Source organism: Marmota monax, unplaced genomic scaffold, assembly GCF_021218885.2.
Source record: "Marmota monax isolate L192 unplaced genomic scaffold, Marmota_monax_Labrador192_F-V1.1 WCK01_AAM20220418_F8-fsc00014, whole genome shotgun sequence".
In the NCBI taxonomy this organism is placed as follows: domain Eukaryota; kingdom Metazoa; phylum Chordata; class Mammalia; order Rodentia; family Sciuridae; genus Marmota; species Marmota monax.
This window is the reverse complement of record NW_026695222.1, coordinates 12,568,216-12,584,962: the sequence shown is the minus strand read 5'-3', so window position 1 is coordinate 12,584,962 and position 16,747 is coordinate 12,568,216. Positions and strand designations below refer to the sequence as shown.

General features: G+C 48.0%; 1 protein-coding gene and 1 long non-coding RNA gene across 2 annotated transcripts; one reads left to right on the top strand and one right to left on the bottom strand.

Annotated features, from left to right (window-relative positions):
- Positions 1-901: 901 nt before the first annotated feature.
- LOC124085968 (uncharacterized) lies at positions 902-11,523 on the bottom strand. The gene is made up of 3 exons (XR_006849649.2): positions 11,327-11,523; positions 6,538-6,631; positions 902-2,343 (listed from the first exon to the last, which is right to left on the bottom strand). It is a non-coding gene; the product is annotated as an uncharacterized LOC124085968 (long non-coding RNA).
- A 948-nt stretch (positions 11,524-12,471) lies between these two features.
- Positions 12,472-15,693, top strand: Sox12 (SRY-box transcription factor 12). The gene has a single exon (XM_046433879.1). The coding sequence runs from the start codon at positions 12,847-12,849 to the stop codon at positions 13,804-13,806; it is 960 nt and encodes a 319-aa protein (XP_046289835.1). The 5' UTR covers positions 12,472-12,846; the 3' UTR covers positions 13,807-15,693.
- Positions 15,694-16,747: the final 1,054 nt, after the last annotated feature.

Below are 16,747 nucleotides of genomic sequence, written 5' to 3'. Positions count from 1 at the left end.
AAAAATTTTACATCTTTTAAATGTTAAGATTCATCTCTTTGTGCTGTAAAACTGAATGAATGACTAATGCATACATAGCCACAATTATAATATCTTACAGAAGTTTCACTACCCTAAAAAAAAGTCCCCTGAGCTTCACTTATTCAACTCTCTCCCCCAAGAATAACATATCTTTTTACTATTCTCTCTAGTCTTTTTTTTGACAGGGCCTTGTTCCAGCAATACTCCTTCCTCAGCCTCTCAAGCTGTCACATAGCTGTGACTATAGGCAGATGCCACTTTGCCTTGCTTTTTTTTTAGACAGAGTATTTTTGTTGTTCTTCTTGGTGTAGTTGTCATCCATGCCACCGTGATGTAGGGCCTAAGCTTTCTCATTTTGAAGTAAGAAAACTGAGGCAAATAAGTAGAATTAACTCCCTAGAAACTCATAATATTGAACAAACCAGTGGAAAGTTCACATCTGTGGAAGCCTTGTGCTTCTCTGAGTCTCCAGCTACATCTCGTGTATGGCCACCCAGTATTGGACCAGGGTTTTTTAAATTTTGGAATTCCATAGAAACGTTTTTTTTTTTAATTCTTCCCCCACTAATAAAATAAAATAAAATGTTGTTGTTGTTTTTTAATTTGGAGACAGATAAAAGATTATCACCTTTTTATTTTGCCAACCATAGACCAAAAAACCCCTCCATCTTCCATAAGTGCTAATAGAAATATAGCACAAGCCACAAGTGGAAGTTAAAAATTTCCAGAGTGGCTGGGGATGAAACATGGGGGTTCAATGTTTGTTTAGCATGTGCAAAGGCCTGGGTTCAAGCCCCAGTGCAGCAGGAAAAATTAATAAACAAAAATTCCCAGGTGCCCCATTTTAAAAAGTAAAACAAAGAGAAACAAACAAATGAAATTTAATTTTCATATATTTTATTTGCTTTATTAATCATTACTTGCTAATGACTACTATTAATTACATGTAAGTTCAGTAAACGTGATATATATCCAAAATATATTCTCAACGTGTAATCAATAGAAATATATAAACAGAACTTATTTTTTATTTATTTATTTATTTTTGTACCGGGAATTGAACTCAGGGGCACTTAACCATTGAGCCCCATCCCCAGCCCATTTTGTATTTTATCTAGAGACAGGGTCTCACTGAGTTGCTTTGCCCCTCACCGTTGCTGAGGGTGACTTTGAACTCGTGATTCCCCTGCCTCAGCCTCTGGAGCTGCTGGGATTACAGGCGTGCGCCACGGCTCCTGGTTATGTTACTTTTTTTTTAATAATAATATGTGAAAGCCAATGTGTATTCTGCACTACAGCATCATTTCAATTCATACTAGCCACATTTCAAGTGCTCAGTAGCTACCTATGAGGGCTAAGGGTGTAACTCACAGAAAGAGTGCTTCCCTAATGGTGCATGAGACCTGGATTCAATCCCCAGTGCTGCATATAAATAAATATAGCTATTTATTTATATAAATAGTTCTATACTATCATTTAATAAAAAGAAAGGGTCTTATAACACACTTATTATCATAGCCTCTGAATTTGTTTAAATGAAGAAATTTAGATGAATTTAAGAGAAAGAGAGAGAGGGAGAGAGAGAAAAGAGAGACGGACCAACCGACCTTGTCTTTTCATTCTGAATGTCTCTGAGGAAAACACTGGTTCACTTGTTTGAAGATGGGTCCTTCTGGAGTTAGACATAGTTGGAGGTGGGGGGGAGTCTAGCTCACCTGAGTTGGTGTCTTCTTTCCTTCCCTGAACAGATATATTTTTTTCTACCAGGGATTGAACCCAGGGATGCTTAACCACCGAAGCACACCCCCAGCCCTTTTAATTTTCATTTATTTATTTTTTTAAAAATAATTTTTAGTTGTAGTTGACACTGTACCATTATTTTATTCATTTATTTTTATGTGGTGCTGAGGATCGAACCCAGGGCCTCGAACGTGCTAGGCAAGTGCTCTACCGCTGAGCCACAATCCCAGCCCCCCAGCCCTTTTTATATTTCACGTTGAGACAGAGTCTATACCAGTCTATGCCAAGTTGCTCAGGACCTCACTAAGTTGCTGAGGCTGGCTTTGAACTTGTGATCCTCCTGCCTTAGCCTTCCGAACCGCTGGGATTACACGTGTATACCACCGTACCCAGAGACTGAACAGATATTGAGAGCCTACATAGTGCCAAGCTCCACTAGGTGCTGGGAATACAATGGTGAGAGTGGAAACCGGGTGAGTCCTCTGGCCTTGTGGCACAACTGAAGTGGTAACTGCAGGAGTCCCTTGATGCTCTGCAGTGGGTACCCGGTGGGGCTGCACAGGCCTTGACAGGGTGCACTGTCTGCAGAGAATTACAGAGAATAATAAAAGTGATTGAAAGTTAGTCTGCTTTTTATTATCACCATGCAACCACAATTCTAAACCATGTTGGTGATAAAATACTCCTCCCCAAAGAAGATCAAGTTGTTGGTCTAGCTTGAGTTTTAATGATATATTTGTAAGCTTTAAATCAGAACACTTTAATTACTTATGCAGTAATAAGCCTTCTACAAGGAAGTTAATTCAAAGCATTCCCAGTTATACAGTCAGCCCTAACACCCAGGGAGCCAGAATCAACTGTCTGCATTCATTTTGAGAGTAAGTCCCCAACAGTTCAGAATTGTTCAGGCCGTCTCCTGCACAGTCGTGTCTCCATCGCCTTTGGTACCACACATGTCTGTGTTTAAACAACAGATCCAAAACAATGACAGCACAGTGACTTTTGAAAGAGCAGAACTTGAGTTGCCAATACTGTCATTTCATGTGACCACTTGGAAATTTGCTATTTAAAATTTTAAAACAGGGCTGGGGTTGTGGCTCAGTGGTAGAGCGCTTGCCTAGCATGCATGAGGCACTGGGTTCAATTTTCAGCACCACATACCAATAAATAAAATAAAGATCCATCAACAACTAAAAATATTAAAAAATAAATAAATAAATAAAATTTTAAAACAGTGAAAAGACAAACTCGAAAATGTGGTAACTATGACTTAGTAAGATCATACTATACTATTACTGTTTAGTAAACTTATGCTCTACTATCAAATTGGAATATATTTAATATTGAAATTGGCTCTTATTACTTATTTTGCAGTGCTAGGGACCGAACCCAGAACCCTGAGTTACTACCCCCGCCCAGCTCATTGATTGACTGATTGATTGATTGTGGTACTAGGGATTGAACCCAGGGGCACTCTACCATCCAGCTGCATCTCTAGCCTTGTTTGAGGTAGGTTCTCACCAAATTTCCCAGGCTAGCCTCAAACTTGCAATCCTCCTGCCTCAGGCTCCTGAGAAGCTGGGATTACAGGGTTGTGCTACCTGCCTGTCTGGTACGGCTCTTTCATTTTGTTTTTGTTTTGCTGGGAATTTAGCCCAGGGCCTTGTGTGCATGCTAGGTAAGCACTCAGCCACACCCCCAGCCCTAGTGTGTGTGTGTGTGTGTGTTCCACTGGAGACTGAATTCCGAGCTTCACACATTATGCTAGGCAAGTACTCCATCTCTAAGCTATATCCCCAGGCTGCATCTCTTATTTTTCAATTGATATTTTTCTCACTTGCTTTTAAAGTATAACATAATTAATGAATTATTATTGCAACAGGCCACCATGTGTGTATGTTTTACAATTTCTTCAAATAAATACATTAAGGTAATTGAAAAGTATTGATCTATTAGCTCTGTTCTGCTTTTTGCACTGTAATATTTATTTTTACTGGCAAGAGTCTATATACCAGGCTGGGGCTGTAGCTCAGTGGCAAAGTGCTCACATAGCATGTGTGAGGCCCTGGGTTCGATCCTCACCACCACATAAAAATAAATAAATAAATAAATAAATAAATATATCGTGTACGACTACAACTAAAAAAAAAAAAGTCTATATACCAAGTTCAATAAAAGGGTTCCATGTATATTTCTTTTCTGGTCATTATCACTAGTATTAATTCACTGTATTTCATGGCTGTTCCTGAAAATAATATTATTTAGAGGAGGTGGATGTTAAAAAAAATTATCTGCCCAGGTGTCAAATGAGCACACATTCTAAAGAAATATGGAAAGCCTGGCACAGCACCAGGAGCCTGTGAACCCATCTACAGGGGAGGCTGAGGCAGGAAGATGGCTTGAGCCCAGTAGTTCATGGCCAGACTATGGCAACATAGTGAAAGTATAGAGAGGGAGCAGGGCTACCCCAGCTACTCAGGAAGCTGAGACAGGAGGATCCCAAGTTCAAGGCCAGCCTGGGCAACTTACTTAGCAAGACCTTGTCTCAAAAAAAGGACTGGTGATGTACCTAAGTGTGGATTCAACACCCTGTACCATACCAAAAAAAAAAAAAAAATAGGAAGAGGAAAGAAGGGAAGGCGGGCAGGAAGGAAGGAAGATGTAAGTTGGAAAGCTTTAAGGAGGCATGCTGGGCTGGGCGTGCCTGTGGTAGAGGCCAGGTTCAGCATACAATGCCAGACACTGTCCTCGGGTTAGAGCAATAAAAAAAAAAAAAAAAAAAAGTCAAAACTCTCACCCTCTTAGAGCAGACACTCTAGTGGAGAGAAGACAGGCAGCAAGCAGCAAACAAAGAAAATAATTCAGAATATGACAAGTACTATGAAGAAAAAAGAGTGGTGAGAGAATTATACAGGGAAAAATGAAGACATCTGATAATATCAAAAGGGGTTCAGAGGTGGATGAACACTGAGAAAGCAAAGAGGAGATACTGCATGAAGTATGATATCCTTTTGCTAAAACTAAAGACAACACTTTAAAAAAAATTTTTTTTAGTTGTTGATAGACCTTTATTTTTATTTATCTATATGTGGTGCTGAGAATCAAACCCAGTGCCTCAAATATGCCAGGCAAGTGCATTACCACTGAGCCCCAGCCCCAGCTCCAAGACAACACATTTTTAAGAAAGTGTGTGTGTGTGTGTGTATGTGTGTATAATTTTTATTTTTGTACAGGGGGTACTCTACTACTGAGCCATATCCCCAGCCCTATTTAGTATATTTTTTAGAGCTAGGGTCTCACTGAATTGTTTAGTGCCTTGCTTTTGCTGAGGCTGGTTTTGAACTTGTGATCCTCCTGCCTCAGCCTCCTGAGCTGCTAGGATTACAGGCCTATGCCATGGCACCAGGCTAAGAAAGTGTATATTTTTAGTGAGAGGGAAAAGATGGGGGAGGGGAATTGATTTCCATGCATATATGAGTTTGTGGAGATGAAATCAACTACTATGTATAACTATCAAGCTCTAATAATAATAAGTGTATATTTTTAAAGTAAGTGAAAGAGGAAATTGGTTTTTTTTTTTTTTTTTTAGAGAGAGAGAGAGGAGAGGGAGAGGGGGGGAGAGAGAGAGAGAGAGAGAGTTTTTTTAATATTTATTTTTCAGTTTTCGGTGGACACAACATCTTTATTTTATGTGGTGCTAAGGATCGAACCCAGGGCCCTGCGCATGCCAGGAGAGCACGTTACCACTTAAGCCACATCCCCAGCCCCAAAAGAGGAAATTGTAACCTCATAAACTGCTGGCTAGAATTTAAGATGATGCAGTTGCTTTGGCAGGTGCTCAAAAGGCTAAACAGAGTTACCATATGACCTAGCAATTGCACTCCTAGGTATATACCCAAAGGAAATGAAAACGTGTGACACACAAAAACTTGCATATGAATATTCATAGCAACATTATTCACAATGGCTGTAACGTAGAAACAACACAAATGTTCATTAACTGGCTAACTGGTAAAGAAACTGTGGTATATCCACACAATGAAATATTATTTGGCAAGAAAAGGGAATTCAGTTCTGATATATACTACAACACCATAAATCCAGAAAAGAGGATGTTAAATGAAAGCAGTCAGTCCCAAAAGGCGACAACTTGCATGATTCTGTTTACATGAAATGTTCAGAATAAGCAAATCCATAGAGACAGATAGTAGATTAGTGGTTGCCTAGAGCTGGGATTAGAAGGGCTGCAGAGCAGATGGGGGAGTGACTGCTAATGATGAAAGATGAAAATATTCTAAAATCTACTGTGATGGTTACACAACTCTGTAAATATACTAAAAGCCACTGAATGATGCACTGTAAGTGGGTGAACACTGTGGTATGTAAATTATATCTCAATAAAGCTGTTATGTTCTTTAAAGATGTTAAAGAAGATTTGGGGTAGACATTGCCTCAGGTAAGGGGAGGCAGATGGCAAGACAGGAAAGGAGTTAATGGGAGAAGGAAAGTTACGATGATGTTTCAGTTCTTGTATCGAGTGTCTGATTTATATTTATTATATTATGTATAAAATGAGCCAGTCATGGCCAACAATGAGAACATATCAGAGACTGAGCAATTCTGTGTTCCTGAGAGGAAGATGGGGGAACAGCAGCAGAGAGTGGCCAGAGCAGATCTCTCTGGGGAGCCTGTTTGAGCTGAGTCTAAAATGAGGAGGTGCGCGAGCCGGGTAGGAATGAGGTGGAAAGTTTTCCAGGCAAGGGAGACAGCACGTACCAGGGCCCTGAATAGGCCAAGCCTGGTGTGTCTGGGATCCTCCAGTTTAAATGTGTACGTGTTGAGGCTGCGGAGTCTCTTCAGTGCATTTATCCTAAAGAAATAACAGACAAGGGCACAAAAATGTGTACATAAGGGTGCTCTCTGACCTATTGTTTATAACAGTCAAAAAGGAGGAAAACCATCTAAATCCCTTTGAAGAAGGGACTGACTGCATCCCTCAAATAAACACTAGGTGGACCTGGAAACAAACCTAGCCACAAAATGGAAAGAGAAGAGCTGTGAGGAGAGCAGGTTACTGCAAACCACAACAGCATCAGCCACTGGTGTAAAACAACTATACATGTACCGTGGGTTATAAGCATTCACATTTCTGGCAATTTTCATTAATGTTTATTTAAAATATGCCCTTGCGGCTGGAGTTGCGGCTCAGCGGTCAAGTGCTCACCTTGCATGTGCAAGGCCCTGGGTTCCATCCTCAGCACCATGTAAAAATGAATAAAATAAGAGTATTGTGTTCAACTACAACTAAGAAATAAATAAAATAGTGCCCTTTTTCTCGAGTACAGATATTTTCTCAGATGTTCACTTTTACTTTATATAAATCAGTATAGTCTGACTTTATTTACTAAAATACAGCATTGTAAAAAATAACTTTTCTTTTGTTTTTTTAATGTGGTGCTGAGGATCGAACCCAGTGCCTCACACATGCAAGGCAAGTGTACTACCACTGAGCCACAACCCCAGCCCCTAAAATATAGCATTTTTGCAATAACAAAAAATAAAGACACTTCTACATAGATAAAATATGAATCAAGCTTTAATACAAAGTTTTCATATTTGTCAAAGCACTTTAAAATGGCTTGGAGAACAAATTCACTATACACACACACACACACACACACACACACACACACACACACACACATATATGAGAATTACAGGAAAACCCAGTGAGGAGTTTCTAGCCATATGGAAAAATGAACAAGTTATCATTTTAAAAAATTTTTTAGTTGTAGATGGACACAATACCTTTAATTTATTTATTTATTTTCATGTGGTGCTGAGGATCAAACCCCACTAAGTGCCTCATACTTTCGAGGCAAGTGCTCTGCCACTGAGCCACAATTCCAGCCCCAAGCTACCGTTTTAATTGGAAGTTATGGAAACAAAATGAAGACACCTAAACAAAAGATGTGCCAAAAGAAAAAAATAACTGGAAAAAAATACCAAATTGGGCTGGGCATGGTGGCACACACCTGTAATCCCAGCTATTTGGGAGGCTGAGGCAGGAGGAGTGCAAATTCAAGGCCAGCCTGGGCAACTGAATGAGACTGTCTCAATAAAAGCTTGGGGGTATATTTCAGTGTTAAGAATGCTTGCCTGGGGGCTGGGGATGTGACTCAAGCGGTAGTGCGATCGATCGTCTGGCATGCCTGTGGCCTGGGTTCGATCCTCAGCACCACATACCAACAAAGATGTTGTGTCTGCCGATAACTAAATAAATATTTAAAAAAAAAAAAGAATGCTTGCCTAAAAAATAAATAAATAAATAAATAAAAAGAGTGCTTGCCTACCATGTGAGAGGACCTGGATTCAATCCCCGGTAACCCCCAAAACGAAAACAAACAAAAAAAACCCCAATTATTAATAAGTGGGGCCCGGGCTGGCTAGTGGCTCAGTGGTACAGTGCTTGCCTAGCACGTGTGAGCACTGGGTTCAATCCTCAGCACACATAAAAATAAATAAATAAAATAAAGGTATCACGTCCATCTACAACTAAAAGAATATTCAAGAAAAAAAAAAATAATAAAGTGGGTATTTCTTGGCATTAAGACAATGGATCCCACCAAATTCTTTTTCCCCTAAATTTGGAGAAGCCACAAAATGCTTCCTATAAATGAATGTTCCTAAAGGTGAATGTTCTGAACTTAATAAGGAAAAACAAACAATTATTTGCTGAGGTTGCTAAGTTTTATGGTAAGAACAAACTAGCTATCCATGAAAATTGTGAAGAAGGAAAAGAAATTCATGCTAGTTTTGCTTCTACACCTCAAACTGCAAAAATTACACCCACAGTGCATAAGTGCTTGATGATAAAGGAAAAGGTATTAAGTTTGTGTATTTAACAAATACACAGGAAAAAATATAAATGCAGGGTTTGGTACTAACCACAGTTTTAAGCATTTGCTGGGAGTCTTGAGGGGTATCCCCTAGGATAAGTGGGTTCTACTATATCTACTGGCTACATAATATATTATTCACAAACTTAGAGGCTTAACAAAGCAAACACCATCTCAGTTTCTGTAGATCATCAATCTGGAAAGAGTTTAGCTGGGTGTTCCAGCTAAGGGTCTCCCAGGAGGCCACAGTGAAGATGCCGGCCAGGGCCGAAGTCCTCTAAAGGTTTGACTTAAAAAGGGGCTGGAGGATCTATTCCAAGATGGCACACTCACATGGCTGTTGGCAGAAGGCCCCAGTCCCTTGCCACTTGAGCTTTCGCACAGGGCTGCTTGAGTGTGTCCTCACAACATGGCAGCTGGCTTCTCCCAGAAAACACAATACAAGATAGAAAGCAAGGAGGAAATCACAAAACCTGCGCCCTATCACAGATGTCACACAGCATCATTTCTGCCACATTCTATTCATCAGAAGCAAGCCACTAGGTACAGTTGCACTTCACTGGGGGAGGGGAGGAAGAATTAGAATAGCAAAGACTGTACACATATTTTTTGTTTCAAAAAATATGTGATCTTTCCCTTTCCAAATTTCACTCCTCCAATCCATCCACAAGATATGAAACCATCTACCTAATGAACAACTCTGATTATAATACCCTGCAACTAAGAAACTTAGTCCCTGACTCCACATAATTTTCTAAGGCCTAATCACCATATTACCCTGGGGCCCCAGGTCTTTCCAGTTGCTCCTGTGTATGGCTGGTACAGAAGGTCTCTGGTTTTGTAGTCTTTCCATGCCTGGAATATCCCTCAATACCTTACCCCTATTTCTTTCTCATTTCCATCCCCTTGCATTTGCTCTTTCCTTTGCCTGGAATGTTCTCCCTGCCCCAGATCTTTTTGTAGATGATTCCTTATCTTTTTTGAGATCTAAACTCACCCCTAATCTCCATCATCCCCTCAATCTCAGTCATCCACTCTATTACCTTGCTTTATTTTCTTTATAGCACAACTAAGTGAAAGGGTTTTATTTGTTCATCTGGTCCTTTCAGTTATCCCCAAGTATCTCTTAAGTATCTACAGAGCCAGATGTGGTGGCACATGCCTGTAATCCCAGCAACTAATAGGCTGAGTCAGACGGATTTAAAGTTTGAGGTCAGCTTCAGCAATTTAGCAAGGTCCTAAGCAATTTTGGGAATCCCTGTCTCAAAAAATAAAAAAAAATAAAGCACCTCTGGATTAAATCTCTGGTACAAAACAACAGCAGCAACAAAAACCCACCCCAAAACAACCAAATTCTATCTTGCAAACTTCCGTAACCCAACTGGGTTCTGTAACCCTACTGGTTAGTCTGTTAAGGGAAAATTAAAATAAAAAGTGTAGATATATCATCCTCATTGAACTCTCATGACATCTTGTCTGTGTGAATGTGTCCTGGTGGCCACACAGCAGGGATGTTTTAGGGGCCTAGACTGACAAAACTTGAACAATCTGGAGCTCCCCAACATCCTTCAGTGGGCCTACAGAATAGTAATATGTGTGTTCGGGCTGGGGATGTGGCTCAAGCGGTAGCGCGCTTGCCTGGCATGCGTGTGGCCTGGGTTCGATCCTCAGCACCACATACAAACAAAGATGTTGTGTCTGCCAATAACTAAAAAATAAATATTAAAAAAAATTCTCTCTCACTCTCTCTTAAAAAAAAAAATGTGTGTTCAACAGAAAGATACACCACGTATGGAACAAGGGAGGGAGGAAAGATTGGTGGACTAATGGATGTCTCATCTTTCCAGCTGAGAACCCTGGCCAAATCAATCTAAGTCTAAGAACTATCCAGATACACTGGAATAATAATAGTGGCAGCTAAGGGGTCAAGGAAAGCCTGCTGGAGGGCCTCCTAAATACTGAAGAGAGGGCTCTGCACAACATATGTCATTTATTTTTTTAAAAAATTAATATTAAGTGGAAAAGTTTTAGAAACTTCAAGAAAGTTTTATTTTTTTTCATCACTACTATGATACCTTTTCTGAATGTTAAATCCATCCCCATCCCAACTTTTTTCTTTCTCATGCTGCTGGCAGCTCTGCGTTGCTGTTCTTGTGTAACTATTGGGAAATCTAGTCCCAGCGAACTTTAACAGAACACATAGTAGACATCAGGGGTGTGTGTTTACATCCATTAATCCTATTTGATCTGTAAAAACAAACCTAGGAGGGAAAAACTGCATTATCTGTATTTTAAGGATAAGCAAAAGGAAGCACTAGGACCTGAACACAGGTAGTCTGACAACCATTTGAACAATGAACCGCCCAGGCTGCAATCCTGAAGATTCAGATACAGGGATTTCCAGCTCTTAATCCCAACAAGGTGGAGAAAGCATGTGGGCGGAAGCAGAGCCTTCTAACGAACGCACGGTGCCTTTAAGAGTCGCCCCCTCCCACCGGAGATGCTCCAACTACCCACCCGAGCACCCAGAGCACCGCCCCGTCCCCCGCGCCGCGGAGCCGCACCTCGGCCCACCCTCCCGGCCCCACACCCTCAAGCTGGACTCGGTCTGGGCTCGCCCAGCGGGGTGAGCTCTACCGCCAGAGGCGCGTCCCCGCCAACCGTACCCCAGGAGAATGCCACTTCTGAGGCCCTAATTCCGACCCCTGCCAGCTCCTGCTTTCCAGGATAGAGGCCTCAGCGCCCACTCCCACAACTCGGTGAAGGTGACCTCCCCCGGGGGTGGCACACGCGGGTGGGGCCAGCACCCGCTCTCACGTGGTGAACCGGCCGCGCGCAGCCCCTCCCAGCCACGCGCTTCGGGCCTGCGGCTGGGCCACGCCCCCAGGGCAGACTCCGCCCCGCGCCCCTGCACGCGGCTCGGGGCCTGGGCGGGGCGCCGTGCCCGAGGCCCGCACCTCGCCGGCCGCACGCGGGGCGCGACCTGGGACTTGGGTATCTACGCGTCCTCGAACCTCGCCTCAGGCCTGGGAAAAGCTCAAGCCTGTTCAGGTCCAGAACACCGATGGCCGCGGCCCTTGGTGTGCTACAGAGAGCGCTGGGACGTGGAGCCCAGGATTCGAGTGTGCGTGTCCGCGGGGTTTCGTCTTTCGGAAGCAGGCGTCCGAAAGATCCTGTGGCGCCTCAGAGGAGAAAGAAGGGGATTCGTTCACTGGGCCCGGAGGCACTGACTACGCCCATCTGTCGGCTGCACCCAGCTATGTGTAGTAGCAGGGGCTACGTCAGTGACAGGGCAGACCTATACCCCTACGCTTTTTTGAGTCTTGGTCTCCCCAGATTCTCTTCTGGGGCGGTTCGAAAGCTGTCCCCCAATGAGAAAGGGGACGGGAGTCCTACCTGGCGACAGGTGTCACTGAATAAGCTAAAACTGCAAAGGCAAAGCGGAGCGAGGTCAGCTTTGAGAGCCAGATGGAAAACACGCTCGGCGTCCCCCCCCCCACCTTCCCTCCAGCCCCCAACCTAAGAAAAGAAACAGATCTCATCGGTCTCCCCCAATCCCAGGCGCGAGACCGCCCAGCCCCGCATCCCGAGTCCCGCCCCGCTCCCGCGGCCAGCGATTGGGAGATGCAAATACAGGGTTCTCTGCCCGGCAACGGGTGACGCGACGCTCGAGCGCGAGGCGTGGCCCGGCCGCAGCCCAAGCGGGCACCTCGGTGTTTACACGGGGCGGCCCCGCGCGCGCCGCAGCGGCCCGCAGACGGCGAGGGGGAGGGGTGGCGCGCGCGCCGGCGGGGCCGCGCGGGGAGAAAGACACTGGAAGGCGGCGGCGGGGCGGGGAGCGGCGCGCTCGGGCCGCGGCGGAGCCCGAGGCTGCAAGAGGAGCCCGCGGGGGGCTGGGGGGTGCAGTTCCTCCGCCCCCGCAAAACAATGTGTGGCGTGCGGCAGGGCGCAACTTGCTCGGGGCGGCGGGGGCGCGCCGAGCCCGCCTGAAACCGCGCCGCTGACCTTCTTCCCCCCGCCGTCCGTTGGGCCCAAGCGCCCAGCTCCTCGCTCCCCAGCTCGCGGGGGCCGGGCCGAGCCGCGGGGCGGGGCCGCCCCTCCGTCGCTGCTGCCTCCTCCCCCACCCCCAGCCGCGGAGGATGCGGACGGCCCCCGGCGGCGTCTAGCGGCCCGGGGCCCAGGCGCGATGGTGCAGCAGCGGGGCGGGCGGGCCAAGCGGGACGGCGGGCCGCCGACCCCGGGGCCCGGGCCGGCCGAGGAAGGGGCGCGCGAGCCTGGCTGGTGCAAGACCCCGAGCGGCCACATCAAGAGGCCGATGAACGCATTCATGGTGTGGTCGCAGCACGAGCGGCGGAAGATCATGGACCAGTGGCCCGACATGCACAACGCCGAGATCTCCAAGCGCCTGGGCCGCCGCTGGCAGCTGCTGCAGGACTCGGAGAAGATCCCGTTCGTGCGGGAGGCGGAGCGGCTGCGCCTCAAGCACATGGCGGATTACCCGGACTACAAGTACCGGCCGCGCAAAAAGAGCAAGGGGGCTCCCGCCAAGGCGCGGCCCCGCCCCCCCGGCGGCGGCGGCGGTGGTGGCGGCGGCGGCGGCAGCCGGCTCAAGCCCGGGCCGCAGCTGCCGGGCCGCGGGGGCCGCCGAGCGGCGGGAGGGCCTTTGGGGAGCGGCGCGGCGGCGCCAGAGGACGACGACGAGGACGACGACGAAGAGCTGCTGGAAGTGCGCCTGGTCGAGACCCCTGGGCGGGAGCTGTGGAGGATGGTCCCGGCGGGACGGGCCGCCCGAGGACAAGCTGAACGCGCCCAAGGGCCGTCGGGCGAGGGGACGGCCGCCACCACCACCTCCCCAACACCGTCGGAGGACGAGGATCCAGAGGAAGAGGAGGAGGAGGCGGCAGCGGTGGAGGAAGGCGAAGATGAGACGGTGGCGTCGGGGGAGGAGCCGCTGGGCTTTCTGTCCAGGTTGCCCCCGGGCCCCGCCGGCCTGGACTGCAGCGCCCTGGACCGCGACCCGGACCTGCCGCCCGCCTCCGGCACGTCACACTTCGAATTCCCGGACTATTGCACCCCCGAGGTTACCGAGATGATCGCAGGGGACTGGCGCCCGTCTAGCATCGCCGACCTGGTTTTCACCTACTGAGCCCACCGTCAGCGGGGCGCGCACGCCCCCAAACCAGCTGTTTACATACAGGAATCAGGTATTGGGGCCCCTCGGAGGCCGAGGCTGGCACCCTATCTCCCGCGCAGCCTCCCCCCTCCTAGACGTGCCCATCCCCCCCATCCAGACATACCCCTCCCCCGCAGACACTCCCCAAGGCAACCCAACCCCCCTTCCTTCCCCTGACATCCAAGCCCCTCCCCATCTTGTCCCCTCCCGCACAGCCACCAGCAGCCAGCCCCCCTCCGATACACCTCCCATCCCTCTTACAGACCTGAACCCCTCCCCCACTTTGCACACGCCCCTCCTCGTGGCCGGAGGACACGCCCCCTCCCTTGCTCGCGAATCCCTCCGCCCTCTGCCTGCCTTCTCGGTTAGGGGGCGATGCGACCGGGCAGCTCCGCGCGTTCCTCTCGTGCCCCTCCCCCCAGGGGGGAGGGGTGCACTCCTTTACTCGGGGAGCGCTAGGGCCCGCCCCCTCCGCTTGGACCATCCCCTTGCGCATGCTTAATGCTTCTTGGGAGGAGGGGGCTGGTCCCAGTTGAGCTGCTAGCTTATGTCTCCTGCTCGGTGGAGGAGGGCAGCGAGTGTAGAGCTATCCTAAAAAATCTTTGATCCTGGAGCCTGTGGCTTCGTCTCAACCGACGGGGTGTCACTGCCTTAATGGGAGAAGCACTCGGAAGGGAGAGAAAGAAACTAACTGGCCCTAAAGGGTTGCTTTGGGCTTCAAACTCTTTTAAGTGGCATAGCCCCTTTTCCCTGTTGTGGGCACCCTCGCCTATCACCTCCTCCAATTGCGCGATTGCCTTTACAGCCTAATGTGGTCCCCAGAAACGACCCTTTTATTTGTCCCAACTGGAAATTAAGAATGGGGTCTTTCTCTGGAAATCCACCTAGAGAGGGACTGTTCATGATAACTCAGAACCAAGATGCCTACTAGTCTGGGGACAGGGTTCTTGCTGCTCCCTTCCCCGTGGGGAAGCGCCCTATCATCTCAGGGCACCCTCTCAGCTCCTTCCTAAGCCCACGGCCCCTTCCTAAATCCATCCAGATCCACCCTCAACAACCACAGCTGCAGTATTCAGTGGGAGAAACTAAAGCACGTTGGTGCTAGGGGGTTGGGACTGAGGCGTGACAGCAGATGGAGTGGCAGGAAAGAGACCCACGTCTAAACAACAGCTTGAGAGAGACCGCCGGTCGGCCGGAGACTGAGGATGGGTTCAGGGGAATGGAGGTGGGCGTTTGCGTCTGTTTTCCACGTGAGAAACGGGGTAGGCGCTGCTGTTAGGAGGAAATTAGGAAGTTGTGTCCTGTTCAGGGTGCCCTTGGGAACCCTGCCCCCATCCTGTTACCCTCTCCCCTTCTCCCCCTCTCGAGCCCCGCCCCTCCGGCCTCCCCACACCCCCTCCGCCCTCACTACCTGTATCTCACCGGCGTGGGTTCACCCTCCGGGTGCTCACACACTCTCATTCACACACACAAATCTCAGGAACAAACGGTCCCAGAGTCCTCCGGGACCCCTGCCCAGGGTCTCCGCAGGTCTCTGCCCCACGCGTTCCCTTCGCTGACAAAGCCACCAGCTGCCTCCTTTAAGCTTGGTGCTCCGGCTCTGGGCCTTTCTTGCGCTCTTTCTTTCTCTCTTTCTCTCTCTCTCTCTCTCTTTTTTTTTTTTTTTTAAGAAAACAACAACAACAAAAAAGACAATGAAAAAAAAACAAAACGTCATGTGAGTGAAGAGATGTCTCTGTCTGTGGTCTTGGAGAACTAGTCTCGTAGCTGAGGGAGGGGTCCCTCGTCTGGGGCACTGGCACCCACAGCAGGACTTCCGCCAGTCTGATGCCAGGACTGAATAAAGTGTATTTGCCCCGACCTCGCCCTGTGGCTCTGCATGTCTGTGCTTTCCTCAACCCTCCCCCAGTTGGCCAGATTCACCTCCATAGGATTCATTCCGTACAGGAAGAGCTGGTTGTCTCATGGTAAGCACCTGGTTTCTCTGGGCCACTGTCTCCATCTCAGGACTCCCTGCCTTCATGAGGGACAGCAGACACGTCCCTCCAGTGGCCAGGCAGGTAACATCAATGAGTGGGTGAGTCTGGGTGGGCACGGACATCATGACCTAATTCAAGGGTGGCCACTCCCGGTTGTGGTGATGTGGGAAAGCTGTCTGTAGCCAGACTTTTCAAGAGAAGCTGGAGATGTTTCTGAGTCATTTCAAAATGAAAGCTGGCTTGACTTTGTAAAAAATTACTGTGGGCCAGATGCAATGTATGTGGACAGGTCACACCTAAATGGGTCAGTTTGACCTTGCCCTCAGGATTAAGAAGCAGGTTGGCCCCGGCTGCCTGTGCTCAAAGCCCAGCTCCAGCACTGAACGCCTTCGTGACCTTGAGCAAATTAACTTCCTCTCAGCTCTTTGGATTTGTGGAAGGTGAGGATAACCCTGCTACCTGCCTCTCAGGATGAAGCAAGGTTTGCTGTGAGGAGCATTTGCCAGGCTTTGGTCCCGAGGGAGAGCCCAAGGGTTGGGTGGCAAAGCGACTTGCAGGGGGCCTACAGCCAGCAGAGGCCAGAGATTTGCTTCTGCTTCCTGGCAAAGTGTCCAGAGGCACCGCCTCTCCTCCCGGTGGGAATCCCCAGGGCTATTAGGCTGCTAGCTGGGCCTGGCTCACAGCCTGCAGTGTAGACTGAAGGAGCAGAGGGCAGAAACTGCAGGTCCTCCCCTTGAGGTTCTGACTGGTGTTGTGGAAACTGAGACCAAGGCCTTTCCCTCCTTTGTCCTCCTGAGACCCCTGCCACTAATTCTTTTTTCATCAGATCTAGTCAATTTCTAAGATCAGACAAAGCTTTTTTTCCCCTGAAGGAGCCAAAACTGGGTGTGGGAATCACCAGTGCTTCCTTAGCCTTTCTGGCTGGAATCGAGCTG